Source organism: Prionailurus bengalensis, chromosome D3 (genome assembly GCF_016509475.1).
Source record: "Prionailurus bengalensis isolate Pbe53 chromosome D3, Fcat_Pben_1.1_paternal_pri, whole genome shotgun sequence".
NCBI lineage: Eukaryota > Metazoa > Chordata > Mammalia > Carnivora > Felidae > Prionailurus > Prionailurus bengalensis.
This window is the reverse complement of record NC_057356.1, coordinates 93,756,535-93,775,593: the sequence shown is the minus strand read 5'-3', so window position 1 is coordinate 93,775,593 and position 19,059 is coordinate 93,756,535. Positions and strand designations below refer to the sequence as shown.

The window sequence follows — 19,059 nt, the reverse complement described above, 5'->3', positions numbered from 1 at the left end:
ACAGACAAGGGCTGAGGGCACCTCTGGGAACGAGACACATCAGGACGGTCACAACCCGCCTTCTCCCGCTGCAGGGAGAGGACACAAGCCCCTTCCAGACGTGCCAGCCTGGCCAGGGCTCCTCCGTTCGGCCCCGCAACACAGGCTGCACGGTCCTCTCTGCCCGCAGCCACAAGCTGGCTCGGCCGTTACTCCTGGGACGCCTTTCCTAACACTTTAAACTCACCGCTTACCTTGTGACTTCCTGACTGATTTTAATCACTGAAACAGGGCGCAATGGTTCCAGGCTCTGCGGGGTACGTGTGGGAGCACCCGCCACTTCCCGTTCCCGGCTGCACATTGTGGCCCTGAGCGTCCGCGGCCTCACCAGCTCCCCGACGCTGACACCCTGGCAGCAAAGCGACACCCAGTTTCCCTGCAGTGATGTTATTACAGTGGAAGGACCCTGCGCTTCTGAAATAACCTTGATAACGAGAATCACCAGGCTCCTCTCTTTAAAACATCAGACTTTTTTAAAAAAACTGTGATTTTGGGGCGTCTGGGTGGCTCAGTCAGTTGAGCCCCTGACTTCAGCTCAGGTCATGATCTCATGCTCTCAGGTCTGTGAGTTTGGGCCCCAAAAGCTCAGAGCCTGGAGCCTGCTTCGGATTCTGTGTCTCCCTCTCTCTCTGCCCCTCCCCCACTCATGCTCTGTCCGTCTCTCTCTCTCTCTCTCAAAAATAAATAAAGGTTAAAACACCCTGTGATTGGGGGTTATTGTATGATCCAGTTTTAGCAGGTAAAGAAACTTGTTTGCTTCCACGGTTTGATGACAGAATCATCTCTGAAGAACCCGGAGTAGAAAACAATACATAAGAGAACTGTGTTTAAAATATACTGGCTGTACAGGAATTGGACAAATTAATTTAACAATCTAAAAATCAAAAAATGATGCAAAGTTAGAAATGACTAATTTACTGCATTTAGGATTTTACTGTTTCGTTTGTCTTCTGCAGAGTTTTGAGACGATTTGCATCCCAATTCTCTTTTGAAATAGACACACTATATCTCAATTCTGGCAAAAGAACAAAAACAAAAAACCCAAAAAGCCCTGGAAATTTACTTGGAGGAGAGAGAGGACGATGAGGCAGGAACAGCCCAAGTCTCAGCAGCTTCAGGAAGATGGGACTTGGTCACAAAAGTTCTGGATTCTCTCATGTGCTTTCCGGTAACGGACTTAGACTTTCTGGGAGATGTGGACACACTGCGACCAAGGGCCCGTCTTGGAAAGGACCCTGACGCCAGGGGCTGCCAGCCGGGAAGAGCCGCGTGGCCCCCGGCCCGTAGCTAAGGCCTGCTAGAACTATGGTAAAGCTCGCCTCTCACCCCGTGAGAGAACTCATTCTCGCGCCTTCTGCGCCAGACTGAAACCCAAGGTGATGAGTTCTGTACTCTGACTCTCCAAGAGGCCCCGACTGACCTCGTCCGGGCTGGCGGCCTGGTAGGTGCGGTTCCCGTCGCTGAAGTCCTGATCTGCCTCGGCGTACTCGGCCTCCCCGCCCACACCGGCTCGGGACTCGTACACGGGGCTCACGTTGTGGCAGAGCGCGATGGCCTTCACCGCTTCGTGCACTCGGCTGCTGACACTTTTTCTGACTTTGGGAGCTGAAGACTGGGCTTTTCTCGGGGGCGTTGAACTGGCATTGTTTCCGCCAGCCTGGGACTGCATCTGGTAAAATACGGAATGTCATAAAGTTGAAAATACAATATAGTTGATGCTGGAGTTATTAGCATATGCTATTTTTATAAGCTAGTTAGCTAGGGATAGGAAAAGCAGCTTGGGGCACCTGGGTGGCTCGGTCGAGTGTCCAACTCTTGATTTTGGCTCAGGTCATGGGATCGAGCCCCACATTGGGCTCTGTGCTGGGTCTGGAGCCTGCGTGAGATTCTCTCTCTCTCCCTCTACTCCTCTCCCCTGCTCATGTATATGTTCTCAATCTCTCTAAAATAAAATACCAAAAAGAAAGAAAAAGAAAGAAAGAAAGAAAGAAAGAAAGAAAGAAAGAAGAAAGAAAGAAGGAAAGAAAGAAGGAAAGAAAAAAAGAAGAAAAGAAAGAAAGAAAGAAAGAAAGAAAGAAGAAAGAAAGAAGGAAAGAAAGAAAGAAGGAAAGAAAAAAAGAAGAAAAGAAAGAAAGAAACAAAGAAAGAAGGAAAGAAAGAAACAAAGAAGAAAGAAACAAAGAAAGAAGAAACAAAGAAAGAAGGAAGGAAGGAAGGAAGGAAGGAAGGAAGGAAGGAAGGAAGGAAGGAAAGTAGCTCGGTTTGATTATGTGGTTTGATTCGGATTCCCTTCTGCAGAACAGCTATTACTACAGTTGTCATACATACCAAAATCTTTGTTTCAATACTTGAAATCTGGGCGTTTCCTTTGACTAGATTCACTTGAGCCACGGCATTAACTTGCTAAGTCCTTAATAACTCGTGCTGACCCTCCCTCTAACGATGGGGTTCGCTGAAGAGCAAACAGTAGACTTGTAAGTGCTCTCACTTTCCTTTGAAAGTGCCGTATCTCAAGGGGCGTAAAGCTAAAAGCAGGAGGCAAATGCTTATGCATCTTCCTTTAGTACGATAAATTAATCCATCTCGTGACAGCCTCTGAAGTTAGGGTCTGATTTCGTGCCTAACAATCACTACACACAATAAACACTGCGTTCTGAGGAAGAATGATCCCCGTGTCAGATTTCAAAATCGTGCCCTCTCGAGGTGACTCCCCATTTACACCGTGTTTGGCTCTTGTCGCACTCAGCCGTGTCCGGGGAAGCTCACCTTCGCCAGCAAGGCGGGCGGCTGCTCACTGTCCCCCATCCTGGAGGAGGAGTTGGAGGAGGAGGATGCCCCCCCCCCCCCGCCACCAATAGGACCTCAGACATTCCTCAGTTAAGTTCACAGCCGCTCCTGAGTCCTCCCGAGACAGTGAGTCTCCCGCTCTCGGACGGCACGTGTAGAGCCGCTGAACCATGAACATTCTGCCCATCAAATTACAGGGTTGTCTAATGAAGGGTTTGCCTGTTCGGCACAGCAGCTGGCACTCAGACCCACATCTGCGTGCTGCTCACATGGCTGCGTCACAGCAGAGACCACGGCCGACTCCCCCTTATGAATTATGTCATGTTTATTGATGGCTGTATGATTTAATTTCACACAAATGCCATTAAAAACTATGCCCTCCATCACCAAATGCTTCCAGTGGGGAAACACAATCAGATTACGAAAGATCTGTTACCTTACACTGGACCTGGTAGACTATTATCATCTTAATAAAAAGACAGAATCTAAGGAATAAAATCAATTTTACATAAAAAGTACTGTCTAACCAACAGATAGCTAACAAAAAAGGTTTTTAAAAGAACTCTTACATGGAAATAAGTATTAAATATTTGTTGTTTTTATACAGTGACTTATCCTTTCTGCTTTTGATTCTTCTAGTAAAATAGCTTATTTGGAGCTATTAAAATCATACTAATGGATAATGTAAATTAGTTATTTTTTTAAAAAAAGATGTTCCCCGGTACTATTTCCAACTAGACAAAGATTACTAGAAGAGAAGTCTTTTTTCCTTTTCCTTCTTAGATTTTCCTTCTGTTAATAAATATTCTAGGTTACACAATACTTAGCCACCCAGGTGGCTCAGTCAGTTAAGCGACCAACCCTTGATCTCAGCTCAGGTCATGATCTCGTGGTTCATGAGTTCGAGTCCCGCATAGATCCCCCTGCCTGGGATTCTCTCTCTCTCCCACTCTCTCTGCCCCTCCCCTGCTCGTGCTCTCTCTCTCTCTCTCAAAATAAATAAACACTCAGAATACTCTGTCTTGAAATGAGTGACGTCCGACTCAGTAAAGCGTTTGGTTTCCAGTTTGTACTTGAGCTTGCGTAAGTGATCAGTACATACGATAAACTTACACGCATCATGGTTCTCATCTGACAGCGTCTTGAAAGTAAAGTATACGATATTCTAGTAAGTGTTACAGAAGAAAGAGAAGGTTTTCACAAACTAAACGCAAGGCAGACAGTCCACTGGAATCTGGTCAGAGCAGAAAGCACTCGGGGCAGGTGTGAGGAAGACAGGTCAGAAGCACGACGGCCAACACAGACGGTCCACAGCCTCCCAGAGGGCCCAGGGGAACCTGCGGACACGTGAGCCCCTCGTCCTTGGTGGGCGGGAGACTTGGTCCTCTCCCTGACATACTACGTGGTGACTAAACCCTACCAAAGACTGGCGAGGAGGCAGAGAAGCAGCCTCGGAAGCGGTGACTGGTCCTCCATGGCAACCGCAGCCTTCAATGCGAGGACCTTAAATAGACACCCCAGGGGTGTGAGGTGCGGTTACACAGAATCAGTGGGTCCACACGAGCGCAACACACACACTACCTGGGAACAGTCTGTGGGAAGGAACCACGCAGCCTGAAAAAAACTCTGGAAAATGGTCTATGTCTGCCGTCCCTCCGCTCGCGATCTGTGATCTGTGCACGCACAGGGCCCCGTGGGCCCGACGTCGGGACCTGGAGCGTCAGGACCGTCCCGGGCCACACCACACGTGTGTCACTTGCAGATCCTGCCGCCTACAAAGTGTCGGGCAGGTGCTGCGACTACTGGGCTGCAACCTTGTGGGAAGGCAAGTGATTCCTCTTCTCACAACCTCAGCTCCTGAGGCCCCGGTGAGAAGACGGGACTTAGGTCATGTGCCCCTCTCCCACAGAAACGCCCTACGTAATCCAGATATAGACCACACATTTACAGACGGATAACGTGGTATCTGAGGTTCACTACAAACACGGTGAAGGACAAGGGCTATGGATGAAACAAAACCCACTGTGCGTGGACACCTGCTGACGTGGACGACAGGGCGACGGGCTCACCACGGTACGGTGTGCCCACTGCTATTTATTGAAAAGGCAAAAAAATATGAGAAAGTCTTATTAATTATGAAGGGAAACAGAGGGACTGTTAAGAAACACATTTGAGGGAGCACCCGGGGGGCTCAGTCGGTTAAGCATCCGACTTCAACTCAGGTCATGATCTCCCTGTCTGTGAGTTCGAGCCTCACGTGGGGCTCTGTGCTGACAGCTCGGAGCCCGGAGCCTGCTTCGGATTCAGTGTCTCCCTCTTGCTGCCCCTCCCCTGCTTGTGCTCTCTCTCTTTTTCTCACAAACAAACAAACATTTAAAAAAATTAAAAAAAATAGTAATAAAATAAAATAAGTCCCAAACTGCTTCTTGATTTATAAATTAGAACCGAATGTTTTGGGACATTCAAAGAAGTCTGCCGATTGCTGCACGAATAGACACAGCAGCTCAGGCTGGCTTCCGCAGACCGTGTCCGCGCCAGGGCGCGCGAGCTCACCTGCGGGCACGGATTCCTGAGGTGGCCCTGGATCTCGTCCATCGTGTCTGCTCCGTAAGACACAGTCCCCAGGTGCAGCCGCTTAAACACCATCTCGTTCTGGGTGAGGGTTCCTACGACAGGAGTGGCGAAGGCGAAAATCAGTGCACACACAGGAGGCCGGCAGGCCGAACACAAGACTTCCCCACCCGCGTTTCCACCCGCGGGCGGACGCTCTCCTCCCTGCTCAGGCTTCCCCTCAGCACGCTCTGCAACTCCAGCGCCCAAACTGTCCTTCTGCCGAGGGCCAGCGTCTGTCCTAGCTCCCTCCGCGGTGGCTGCCTGAAGACAGGGCGCACTCCGCCTTCCAGTTCACGCGCGTGGCCTGGCCCACATGCGAGTCCTGCCACATTCTGAGACAGGCAGGAAGGGGAAGACACGGCCGGTCTCCGGAGTCACACCCGAGGACGCCACCTGAGAAAGACATCAGCCAGTCCCCGATCAGCAGGCCTATTGGTTTTTTAAAAACCCAATTTTGAAAAATCAGATGATTTCCGTTGAACAGAAACAGATGCATTTAACCCTTCGCGTCCATCTGTGTCACGTGGGGCGAGAGCACGTGGGCAGGAAGGCACATTCTCCCGAGCTGGGTCTCCGACCAGCGCCCTCCGCAGATGGGGAGGACCCTCCAGAGAGACAGTCAGGGGTCACCCCTGGGGACTGCCGGTCCCCGTGTGCCCGCCACTAACGTGTGCCTGCGCACAAGTAAGTACTTCACTCCCGGCGTGTGAGGAAGTCAGTCAGGAGAGGAGCACAGGTCAGGTTTATGAGACTCCCGGGGTCTGGCTTCCTATCAGAAACGTATACAGCCGAATACAGTGAGTAACCTCATGAAAGGCAGTGAGACAGAACATTATTTCAAAAACATGGTGAGTTTTCATTAAAAGTGACACACAAATTCACCTTGTTACACATCATGACTCTGGAAACCCCAAACTCTGTGAATATATATCACTTGATATAAAAATATACATAGAACATGTGCATATAATTTTTGCTTACTTGCTCTTGGGGACACGCGGACGCCTGTGAACGTGTTCGTCACGTGCTGCAATGACGTGCTGTCACACAGCCTCCCTGGGCTTTTCTGCACTTACTTCAAGGCACACGGAAGGACCACCCACGGGCTGAGGTCGTTACAAACGTGAATATGAACAACCCCATTGCCGATCGGTGATAATAAAAGTTGGGCTTTCCACACGGCTACGAGACACCCACAAGATATTAACTGATTTTTGCTTCCTTTGGCACACGTGACATTGAAAATACAAAGCGTTTTCCTATCTACCCCTGACTCCACACACATTAGTGAGAACTAGCGTTCAAGACAAAATAGGTCATCCAACTCGGAACTCCCACCAGGACACGGAGCCCACTTGAACGTGACAGGTAAGAGGAAAGCCCGTGCTGCCCGTCACGGTGTTAGGGGTGGCTCCGTCAGTCCTCCTGCACCAGTGGGCACCATACGACAGACCTTCATGCATTTCAGAGAGCAGCTACTCTCACGGGTGCTTGTCTCATAAACTTTGTCTTTAACCCTTTTAATACCTTGAATAAATGGAACCCAAGTTTCCTGAAGTCAAAATTATGTGAGAAGGACAGTTTTTGGGTTATGTCGTCATTAAATAGAATTAGCTTAAAATAGTGGCTTACATTAAACAACGTAATTAAAAACAAGTCAGCCTCCAAATGAAATAAGGGAAGTTCTAGAAATGATTTCTATCAGAGATTTGAGATGAAAACGACAGTTCTCTTATCCGAAATCAAGACAATGAAATCATACGTTAATTCCTATTAGAATAAGCACAAAGTTCACCTCTATTATGTGTGCCCGGATGAGTTCTCTGAAAAATTATTTAATGTTGCTCTAATAAAAAATGTTTTACTTATCAGACTGACACAATCAGAGAATTTCCTGTCGACTTTTTCTCTGATACACACTGAACGTGAGACTGGTTTACAAAGGGCTGCGCTAATGAGGCAGTTCAGAAGTGGGATTGTGACGAATAATTCTTCTCCTAACCTGACTTCTTACTAGCGATTCTACGTATGTGGCAAAGAGAAGGATACCATGGCCTGACAGCGCCTACCAGGAGTAAACTTATTTCTTTAGGTCTTTAAACCGCTAGATGCAAGTCACAGAAGACCCTAAGTAAAGAGATGCGTCTTCTCCTCGCTCGCTGTCTTACGCCACAGGGACCGCGGGGACAGGCACTTGGGAGCGCGAGTTCACTCTGCGCCGTTACTGCTTCTGTATTAATCGTTCACCCCTTCTTCTCTTTGTAAACACTGAAGTAAAACTGACATATACTATCTATTTCGGGGCCACCGTCTAGTGACTCAGTATTTTGCGCTCCCCTAAATAATCTGCAAAAGTGCAGTTACCACCGGGCGCCATGCGGCGTTACTACCGGACCATCGACCACGCTCCCCGTACTGCACTCTTCGTCCCCGGGACGTACTTATTTTGTCACTGCGAGTCTGTCCCTCTTCATCCCCTTCAGCTGTTTCACCCTCTGGCTACCACCTCTGTGTCTGGGGAGTCTGTTTCTCTATTGTTTGTCTGTTTAGGTTGCACACGTTTGAGTTTCTCTGACTTGTTTCCCTTGGCATAGTACCCTCTAGATCCACCCACACTGTCGCAAATGGCAAGGTTTCATTTTTATGGCCGAGTAGTATTGTATATACACACATCTTCCTCACCATTCATCTGTCGGTGGACACTTGGGCTGTGCCCGTGTCTCGGTCACTGTAAATAACGCTGCTAGGAACACAGGGGTGCAGACGGCTTTCTGAATTCGTGTTCTTGTTTTCTTTGGCTAAATACCCAGAAGTGCGACTATTGATCACATGGTAGTTCTATTTTAAATTTTTGAGGAACCTCCACACGTTCTCCAGAGTGACTGCACGGTTGGCATTCCCACCAACAGTACAAGAGGGTCCCCGTTTCTCCACATCCTCAGCAACATCTGTTGTTTCCTGAGCTGTTGATTTTAGCCATTCTGATGGGTGTGAGGCGGTATCTCATCGTGGTTTTGATTTGTGTTTTGTTGATGAGTGACGTGGGGCATCTTTTCATGTGTCTGTTGGCCAGGTGTGTGTCTTCTTTGAGAAATGTCTATTCGTGTCTTCTGCCCATTTAAAAAAAATTTTTTTAATGTTTTTATTTATTTTTAAGACAGAGGGAGACAGACCATGAGCAGGGGAGGGGCAGAGAGAGAGGGAGTCACAGAATCTGAAGCGGGCTCCAGGCTCTGAGCTGTCAGCACAGAGCCCGACACGGGGCTCAAACCCACGAACCGCGAGATTGTGACCTGAGCCGAAGTCGGATGCTTAACCGATTGAGCCACCCAGGCGCCCCTGCCCATTAAAAAAAATTTTTTTGATGCTACGTTGTCTAAGTTCTTTACGTATTTGTGGATATTAACCCCTGTGAGACGGTGGATGTGAAAATACCTCCTCCCATTCAGTAGCTGCTCTTCCGTTTTGTTGGCAGTTTCCTTCATTGTGCAGAAGCTTTTCACTTTGATGAAATCCCATTGGTCTATTTTAGTTTTTGTTACCCTTTCCTGGGGAGACAGATCCAAACAAATGTTGCTAAGGCCAAGGTAAAAGAGATTACCGCCTGTGTTTTCCTCTAGAACTTTTGCAGTTTCTGGTCTTTAGTTCTGTGCTAGTTTTGTGGGTATAAGAAAAAGGTCCAGTACTTTCTTCTGCACGAGGCTGTTACTGCAGAGACAGTCTCTTCCCCATCCTGTGTTCTTGTCTCCTTTGTTGGACATTAGCTGCCATTCATGTGCGTGGGTGTTTTTGGCTCTTGACTGTTCCACTGGTCTGTTCGGTGCCACGCTGCTAGGACTGTGGCTTTGCTGACCTTTTAGAGTTTAAGGTACCACCATTTCCCGATCTTGTAGCGCCCAGCTCCTCCCACTCTTCCTCTAGGATGGTTGTTCTGTGCTCTGGATGCACAGCACGGCCTTGGACTCCCCTTCCCCCAACCGGTCCACATGGACCCCCATCCCCACCTGGCCTCCCCTTCTCCCCACTGGGCCACATGGACCCCCCCATCAACCCTGGCCTACCCTCCCCCAACCGGTCCACATGGACCCGCCCCCATGCCCCCCTGGCCTCCCCTTCTCCCCACTGGGCCACATGGACCCCCCATCCCCGCTGGCCTCCTTTCCCCGAATCGGTCCACATGGAACGCTCCCATCCCCCCTGGCCTCTCCTCTCCCTCTCCCCACTGGTCCACACCGCCCCCCCTCCTCCCATCCCCCTGGCCTCCCCTTCCCCCGACGGGTCCACACCATCCTCACCAGACACACTCCTCCTACATCAGCCACAGGCTCCGGTGGCCGCACGGCCTCAAGATGCAGCCACCATTCTCCAAACACCATCAACCCTCACATTCCCATCGATTTCTAACACACTTGGCATTCATTTATGCGTTTGGCAAAAAACTCCCTTAAAGGCATCGCTGTGCACTGGCTTTTGGAGGCTGACGGATCAGGGTGTGCGCCCTGTTTGTTCCCGTGGGCCAAGGAATGTCACGCTCAGTGTGTCTGCAAATAAGGACAAGACCACGTACCTTGCCCAGCTGTGGCACAGGGTGAGTAAGATCATGTACGAAGAGCCCGAAGCACGAGGACTGGGGGTCCCTTCGCTCAAGAACCCTGCGGTGCAAAGGCAGAGAGAAGCGCACAGAGCAGGTCTGCTCCCAGGGGACGCTGAGCACGGTGGGCAGATGTGCGGGGTCTGCGGCCTCGGCCGCTGGAGGAGGATGGCAGTGAGGGCTGCAGAACTGACGAGTGTCCCGTCACCGAGGGCATCCAGGGCCTGACTTCGTCCTGGGGACTCCCGCGTGGATCACAGTGACTGATCAGCACAGTGGTGGTGACGGTGGAGGACAAAGTCGAGGAAGGTCTAGGAGACCAGGGACGTGGTGGCAGGGCTGGAGACAGACAAGAGGGTGCAAATCCAGAGGCTGGAGAGGCCGGGAGTTTGCTCGGGGATCTGGGCTCCGCAGGGCTGGCGGGGAAGGGGCCCGGCATGCCCGGGGGCTGTGCTCTGTTGATGGTGTCCCCGTCCCGAGTTCCCCAGCACGGAGCAGCGGGGCCCGCCGTACTGAGCCTCCTACCCCTTCAAGCTTTGGGCACATGCACACGGCAGGGCTCCGCAGAAACCACAGACCCTTCGCTCGTGGTTTTAAAGGTGCCAGCCTGCCGGACGCCCCTTGCCACAGCCTGCCGAGCGGCCAGGGCAGGCAAGCACCGTCCCCGTTCCAGGCAGAAGTAAACACGGCACAAAGAAAGCGGACCAGCCGCATACGGTCAGACTGTCGGTACGTTAGTGAGACAAGAACTCAGATCCTGAGATGACAAATTCTGTCTTCCATGTGTCAACCTGCCTCAGTCCGACGGCTGCTAGCTAGCAACCAGATTCCGTGCTGCGCTAACCTGTGTCGAGGGGGATGAGGCTTCGTTCAAAGACCAGATTCATTTAAGGTTACAATGCATTTCAGGAAACAGAGCAGATCAAAATTATACTGTAGGAGAAAGTATCAGTCATTTCTAGAAAGATCTTTTGGGCTGCATTTGGTACGTTTCAACAGGTTTTTAAACTGTCAAGAATAGGGGCGCCTGGGTGGCGCAGTCGGTTAAGCGTCCGACTTCAGCCAGGTCACGATCTCGCGGTCCGGGAGTTCGAGCCCCGCGTCGGGCTCTGGGCTGATGGCTCAGAGCCTGGAGCCTGTTTCCGATTCTGTGTGTCCCTCTCTCTCTGCCCCTCCCCCGTTCATGCTCTGTCTCTCCCTGTCCCAAAAATAAATAAACGTTGAAAAAAAAAAAATTTATAAACTGTCAAGAATAATCACAACATTTAACGCACTCACGTCACAGTGAATGGGAAAAATACCCCATCCGTCCAACACCGGCAACTCCGATGGCGGGACAGACACACGGCCTGAAACCCGGTCACCGAAGCAAGACAGCGTCTGGGAGAAATACGGCCGCACGTGCAGAGGAAACACGCCGGCAGAACAGGCACCGACCCAAGCTGCTGCTTCTGTCACACATCCTCTGCGACCCCCGGGCCTTCTGAGCTCCGGCCGGACCGTCCTCCCAGGACACGGTCTCTGTCGTGCGGGGTGGACCCTCCAGCTGGAACGCTCCACGGTCTGACACTGAGCTCTACAAGTCCGCTGTTTTCACAGTCGTCATCTTCCCTGATCCTCAGAGGAGCACAGACCGGTGGGAGCAGTGCGCATCCCTGCTGCTGGAATCGGGCGGGGCCTGTGTTTGTATTCGGGGTACTGGAAACGCTAGAGGAGTACAGGATGAGAGTTCTAGATTTTCAAAAGTTAACAACCGTCAGGTACATGAGTGCAGTGACAGGAAAAAGTAGCGAATGTGCTTTTCCCAAGGACACTGCAGTTACGGGGACGCACGCTCCCCCGCAAAGACCAAGGGACGTCGCGGTTACGGGGACGCACGCCACCCCGCAAACACAGGTGGTGTTTCTCGCTGGGGGCAGCAGGGCCTTAGCGAAGACCTTTCCCAGATGTGGCAGCCTGAGGAAGGGTGGCTGGGTTCTGTTCCGACTGATTTTGAAAGGATCATGGATTCACAGAAGGCTGCACACATACACAGAGGGGGCCCCCCGTGCCCGCCACCCGGCACCCCCTCACCACGGGCTGCTCTGCTACACTGAGAGGCGCAGCACTGGCGGTGCGTGTGGTTCCGCGTCACCATCGCGTGTGGGTCTGCGCCAGCACCTCCCTCGCCTGCGGCCGTGTCCACCCTTCCCCCGTCCCTGCCCTGGCTCAAGCGCGTCAGGTCTCCACCTGCCGGACCGGGAGCTGGGTCATCTCCGGATGGCCGGGCAAGGGTGCAAGTCTAGGGTCCCCACTGGACCCTGGGGGCAGAGGGTGGGGCCACAGATCCTCCGTCAGCTTTACTGACACAAAACGGAATTTAATGCTGCAAGTCTCAGGTGTACGACAGGCCGACCAGACAGACTGACGTGCGGCATGCGACGGCCAAGGTCGCGCTGGCCGGCCCCTCCATCCGGCACGTCATGGGGCCACACCCGCTGCACTGACACGCACACCTTCTTGGAAGGGCTGGAACGGAAGCGTAGGAGTCCACCGTCCCACCAGCTGGTCCTGCGGCTCGTCGTGCCGCTGGCATTTCTGCACCGCTGGCTTCTCCAGCACCCGGGCTGGGGCCGGAGGCAGACCAGCAGGGAACTGAGCACCGTCACTCCTGGGGTCCCAGGGGCCCTGCGAGCCTGCCTGCTTCCCTCCGCGCTCACGGGCCCCCTGTGTGTGCTCCATACGTCACATCAGCAGGAGGAACGGGGAGAAGGGCATCTGCTCCCCTGTTCCGGAACTGGAGGCTCTAGGTTTTATTGGAACACACTGTAAAGGCTCACTTCACCCCCTAACACTCTGGGATCGCCTAGTTCGGTATGGAAGCTCTCCTACGCTTTCCTACGATCACAGGACACTGACAGAGACAGGTACACGTTTATAAACTACTTTCTCACGTGACAACACACAGGAGTATGGAATCTGTACTGGGTGTACCACAAACTCACTGTAACATACCACATTCTGTCGGGCGAGTCTCCCAAGCATGGATACTCAGACGGTTTACAATTTTTGCTATAAAAACGTGATTTCTGTAGGGTAGATTCTTCAAGGTGAGATTTCGGAGAGCACAGTCTGAATTTACACACAGTGCCACACATGTGTCCCCGGGTTACACTGGTCACGGTGCCCACCGCCAACACAGCATGCTCAGCCATGGCATCGACAGGCTTCAGGTCACGATCGGAGAGGAGTTCAGAGGCACTAGCCGTAGATTGCGTTCTTGAGATGTAATTTTAGACATTCACTTACCTAGTGATAAATTAACTTTTATACCTGTTTCCTATTTAAAAAAAAATATTAACTTCTATTCACATATAACTGGCTAATGCTCATGTACTTAAAGAAGTCGCGAGATTACACGTTGTTACAATAAAACATTTTGTTTTCCCATGCTTTTCTTTGAAGATCACATCTGTTTTACATCGAGGCAGTAGTGTGGGGGGGACTGGTACTTGTCAGCTGTCCAAGATGCCCACGAGGTTAGGTCTCCTGCCCCACGGCCTCGGACCAACAGGATGTGGACGCTGCACTCGGGCCGGGTGGCTCAGCATCTAACTGTGTGCACCCAGGAGACCTGGGAGATCTTAAGTCCCCAAGCCCAAGTCGCAGCCCTGTATCGCCTGAATGAGAGCGCCCGAGAAGAAAGCCGGTCACAAGATCCGAAGTCTGGGGACCACTCTCTCCACAAGAGAATGCTGGCTGCATGCAGCGTATGGAGCGAGGGAAAGGATCCACTTTGGAGAATAACCGGAACGTAAAGCCCACGTCTCTGCGCCTTGGCGTTTGGACTCAACACTTCTGGCAATCCACCCGGTTGACTGCAAGCCTTCCCCTTCAAAGTTAAACGCTCTGCCAACGGATCAGGGCCAATGACCGCACAAAGCAAGTTCAACGACGGTGCCTGAACGCGTTCCATCCCCTCCAGACGTATCTCCGCGGTCGTCTCAACTGTACCACACTTAGGAGAATATCCCCTTTTCCATTTCCCACGTATCCAATCAAGGAAAAAGGAACAGCGATACGCGAATGTCGCTGTTATCAGCAAGGCGACACAACACCGCTGACCAGAAGCATCCCGCAGTAGCCCGGACGGGAGGAAGCCACCACAGCCAACGGCCAGCTTGCCTGGGGTCGCGTATGCACGTGCTCAACTCACAATGCCCAGGCAGCAGGTGGACGGGGCAAACGAGTGCCAATTCCTGCCATCTGGACGATGCGAGGAATACAAAAAGTGCTTAAAGGCCAACTATGACAACGGAACCCAAATCCCTCAGCCGCGTAAATCTCCTGCACGGCACACGCCGGTCACTCAGAGAAACCTGCACGGTTTGTTCTGAACGCCACCTCACCAAACATATGCAAGGATGAGGAACAGGGCTCTGGGGCGTGAACGAGGACGTGTGCCCAGGGCACGGGTCTCAGTGCCGTCCCGCGCACCATCCCCCCGACACTGGCTCCTTTGTGGGGGACGTTCCACTCAGCAGGGAAAACACCGACGGGAGAAGCACAGCCGTGCAGGGAGGCCTGGGTCGGGAGCCCGGGACACGCCCTTACTGGCGTCTGGAAGCTTGTGCACCTGACGGTGGGGACATCTCTGCTCTTCACACGCGTGGCCCTTGTGTCACGGGCCATCAATCTTTGCCTCGTGACTGCAAAGCTGGAAATAATTCCGAGGTTCGTGGATTTAAATACAGCGTTAGATGTAATGACTGAGTGACAGTTTGGTTTCATCCAGGCGAAATATGGCCAAGCATCTGATTCAGCAACATTGTGTCCTTCATTAAACGAGCTGTGATATATTTTAGAGTACAACAAACTCCTCTATTAGGAGCATTTACTGCGAAAAATCAAATGAAGACCATGACTGACCTGCCGGGTCCAAACCCCTGGTTTCATACACGATGAAAACGGGGTTCGACTACTGGCGGGGGACACAACAGGTGATGGCGGCAGAAACTACGAGGCATCCCCCAGCGTGACGCTCCACGCGGACAGCAAGTATTTTCCACAACCAAAGGCACATCATGACCACCGCGCCACTCACAGACTATCTCTGGACAGTGAATCTGGGGCTGAAGAGTGACTGCTATTTTAACGGGCTGCTTTAGCTACTTGTCCCCAGTTAGCCTGGTGACAGCGTTTCAAGTTCTGGGACCCCGACGCCATCTGTGCCGTTACACTCTGCTTCTTGCTGCTGTTTGGAGAAACCTCTAGAGTAACGTGCCCAGATCCCTCGAAAATACGGGAGCCCACATCATTCCCACGGACACATACAAGCAGATGCTGGAATAGTAAATATATTGTTGGATTTTAAAATTTAGCGTAGGGGCGCCTGGGGGGCTCCGTCGGTTGGGCGTCCGACTTCGGCTCAGGTCATGATCTCGCGGTCCGTGAGTTCGAGCCCCGCGTCGGGCTCTGTGCTGACAGCTCAGAGCCTGGAGCCTGTTTCAGATTCTGTGTCTCCCTCTCTCTCTGCCGCTCCCCTGAGTGCACTCTGTCTCTCTGTTTCTCAAAAATGAATAAACATCAAAAAAACTTATAAAATAAAATAAAATTTAGTTTAAAACAATTAAAAGATAACTTAAATCCAGATTTGAACTACTTCTTTCTCCTTTCGGGTTGTGTTTATAACCCAAATGTTACATTGAGGCAAATACCTAAAAGCTCTTTATTCTGGTGCTTAACGTAGCCAAGGAGAACGGAACAGAAAATAAATTGAGAAGCTTCTGGAAGCAACCAGTTTAAAAGAATGGTCACGTTAGAGCTTCCATACAGGTCTGTGATCCACGTTGAGCCGATTTCCGTGTGGTGTGAGGCAGGGGTCCCAGATATTCTTCTGCACGTGGCCGTGTGGTTTCTCCGAGCACGGCCTGTGGAAGGCGCCCTTCATCCCCCAGTGTATCGAGGCAGCCTTGCTGAAAGCCACTTGCCGCTGTCAGGCTGATGTCCGGAGTCTCGACTCCATTCCCTTGATCCCGACGTCTGCCCTCACAGGCAGCACCACCCTGTCTGACCCCGACCGCCTGGTGGTAGGCTCTGTGATGAGGCACTGTGGAGTCCCCCGGTTTGCTCTTTTCCCAGGACTGCTGACACCACCCTGCGTCCCCTGCACTTCCACAGGGGTTGTAGGGTCAGCCTGTCAACTCCCACGAAGGCGGCAGTTGGGACTGAAAGGGACTCTGTAGAGTGCATGAATCAATCTGGGGAATCCTGCTGCTATCGTAACCCTATAAGGCACCGACTTTATTGTTTGATGCCATTGTAAATGGAATTGTTTTCTTAATTCTATTTTGGGATAGTTCACTGCTAGTGTGTAGAAACACAGTTCACTTTTGTGTATTCGTCTTGTCTTTTAAACCTCACTAAACTCATTTATTGATCTTAACAGACTTTTAGGGGATTCCTTAGGATTTTCTGTGTAAAGACCATGCCACACACGAGTCTTACTCCCCTTTATAGCGTGGATGCCTTTTTCTTTTCCTCGCCTACCTGCCCTGGCTCGAGCCTTGAATGGACGCAGCGGCATTCTTCCTGACAGACAGAAAGCAGAAACCACTCCGATGTCCTTCAAAGGGCAGGTGGGTGAGGAGAACGTGGTCGACCCGCACGACTATTACTCTGCAATGAAGTACGAACAGATGCGACAACGTGGCTGAACGTGGAAAGCGCTATGCTGAGCGAAAGAAGCCAGACGCAAAAAGCCACACAACGTGCGTCCATCCATGTGAGAAATCCAGAACAGTCAGGCTGATGAGGCAGAAGGTCGTCAGAGGTGACGGAGGGCTGAGTGCGGGAAGGGGAAGCGTGGGGGCTGCTGGTGCGTATCAGGTGGCTTTGCGGGGGACAAAAGCGTCCTAGGCTCTGACTGCAGTGACGGTTGCCCAGCAGCTGTGCCAAATGCTAAGAGTAGCCTGCCCTGGGGACCTGTCGTCGGGAGTCAAACGCCGGGTGGTGGCACATCCTGCCCCTGGTATGACTTCCCAGTGCTAATAACCCATGTTTTAAGGAGGCCGTAACTGATGTTTTCAAACAGACGACTCTCATTTCATCAAACAATGAAATATTTGGCTGTTATTTGGCCACCTGAGTAAATACGTTCACATCTTGTTGCGTTAAAGACATTCCTTTACGCGAAAGGCACATTTTAAAGTTCAGTTGTGTTTTGTTTCTGAAATGCTGAGCAGGGAATTCAGGGCTGGTTTCAGACTTCCTATGCCCTTTCAAACAGCAGGAAAGTCTAGGGTTCAATCAGTTACTAAAAGAGTAGGGGGGAGAGCACCCGGGAGGCTGTCGGTCAGGCGTCCAGCTCTGGGTTTCGGCTCAGGTCGTGACCTCACGGCTTGGGACTTCAAGCCCCTTAGCGGGCTCTGTCAGCACAGGGCCTGCTTGAGATTCTCCCTCCCTGTCCTCTCTCTCTGCCCCTACACCGCATGCACTCACTCTCAAATAAACTTAAAAAAAAAAAAAAAAAAGAGTCGGCAACGCAAGATTATTTTTCAAGTCAAACAATTTCATGGTTTCGACCAGCTGATAGTTTTGACAATTTCTGTCATCTCAATACAACACATGTTAGTATGTCCCAAATCTGCAGCTTTGTCAGCAGGAGGGGCCGGCAACGGGAGGGGCAGACAGAAGCCACCGGAGGGCTTCCCACTGACCTGGCGTTCTGATGGCGCCGGGGACAGAAAGTATCTTCTGAGAAGAGGTCTGTGACTCCTGGAAAGCGGGAGAGGTGTAGCCCCTCACTGAGGCAGGCGGCCCGGAGTACGAGGAGCAAAGCGCGCAGAGACGGTATTAGTTTCTAAGGGAAAAGTCCTGCGGGCGCCCACCTCGGGGCATCGGCAGATGCGATCCAGAACCGCCCGGGGGAGACGTCCCTGGAGAGGCAGACGCGAAGCTTTCGGGTCAGCTGTTCCCGGGCTGGGATGCGGCCTCGCCCCGGATCTGCTGTAGGAGAGTGAGGGCGGTGGCCCGCGGGCTTCCCTGTGAAGGGCCTAGCTGGGCAGACCTTACAAAGAAGGAAGGGAAACCAAACTCGGAAGGGATTAAGACTCAGTTACCACACCGTCAAGGACACGTCGATTCTGCAAAGCGTCGCACCTACTGAACTTGAGTCCCACACCGTACCTGCTGTAAACAGGGCTTTCCGTCAAGCGGTCACGATAACCGGGACTGTACGTGTCTGCTCGAGCGCCGCGTGTGTCCGCGCGCCCATCGGTGCACGCTGCAAACCGCAGGCGGGTGCATGCGCCGAGCATCCCGTACTGGTCAGACGCTCCGCCCCGTGAAAGCCGAGGCCGGGCTGTCGTCCTTGGGCAGGAGAGCGCTGTCCCCTGGCTCCCAGGACATTCGCGCCCGCTCGTAAATCTCACGTGTGCCACGCTCCGCTGCTGCCACCCGCCACAGACCAGGCGGCCTTCGGGGCAGGAACGCAGGGCACGCAGGGCACGTGGGGCAATGGGTGGTGGGACCCCCGCGTGCCTCCCGAAGAACCTGTCGTATCGGGGGGTGTTTTGGTAAAGCTCTGTTCTACGTCAAGATCAGAACCTCAACAAGGGACTAAGGTCCTGCTTTAAGAGGCTGCAGCCTGGCTGGAGCTGAGCCTACCGAGCCCTCCGTGGTCCGGTCGCACGAGCGGTGGCGCTGTCCAGAGCGGGGACGGTGGCCTCACTGTGGCCAGTACCCACGACCTGTCCCGGGGTCCAGCGCACGCCTGGTGTTCCCTGTCGGTGTCTGCATCCCGGCAGCTAACAGATGTCTGCTCTCATCGAGCGAATTACTTCACGTTTCACGCACTGGCGGCCGCACACGTGTCACTATGGCAACATCATTAATTTCAGATCTTACCAGAAACGTGCACTCTAATCACAGCTAATTACACCACACTGCTCTCCCGTCCACGGGAAGAGAGCGGGAACGCAATCACGGGGACTGCATTTTCCGTTCGGCTGTGGCCAACGACACGTGGCGCGATGGTCGCTTCCCATCAG

At 52.2% G+C, this 19,059-nt stretch overlaps 1 protein-coding gene across 5 annotated transcripts in view; it reads right to left on the bottom strand.

Annotated features, from left to right (window-relative positions):
* ATP9B (ATPase phospholipid transporting 9B (putative)) overlaps positions 1 to 19,059 on the bottom strand; it is a 252,267-nt gene that overhangs the window by 45,428 nt on the left and 187,780 nt on the right. For all 5 annotated transcript variants that reach the window (XM_043559118.1, XM_043559122.1, XM_043559119.1 and 2 more), the window contains 2 exons: positions 5,380 to 5,492; positions 1,460 to 1,708 (listed from right to left, as the gene is read on the bottom strand). In XM_043559118.1, coding sequence (XP_043415053.1) covers positions 1,460 to 1,708; positions 5,380 to 5,492 — 362 coding nt within the window. The remainder of the gene's footprint in view (positions 1 to 1,459; positions 1,709 to 5,379; positions 5,493 to 19,059) is intronic.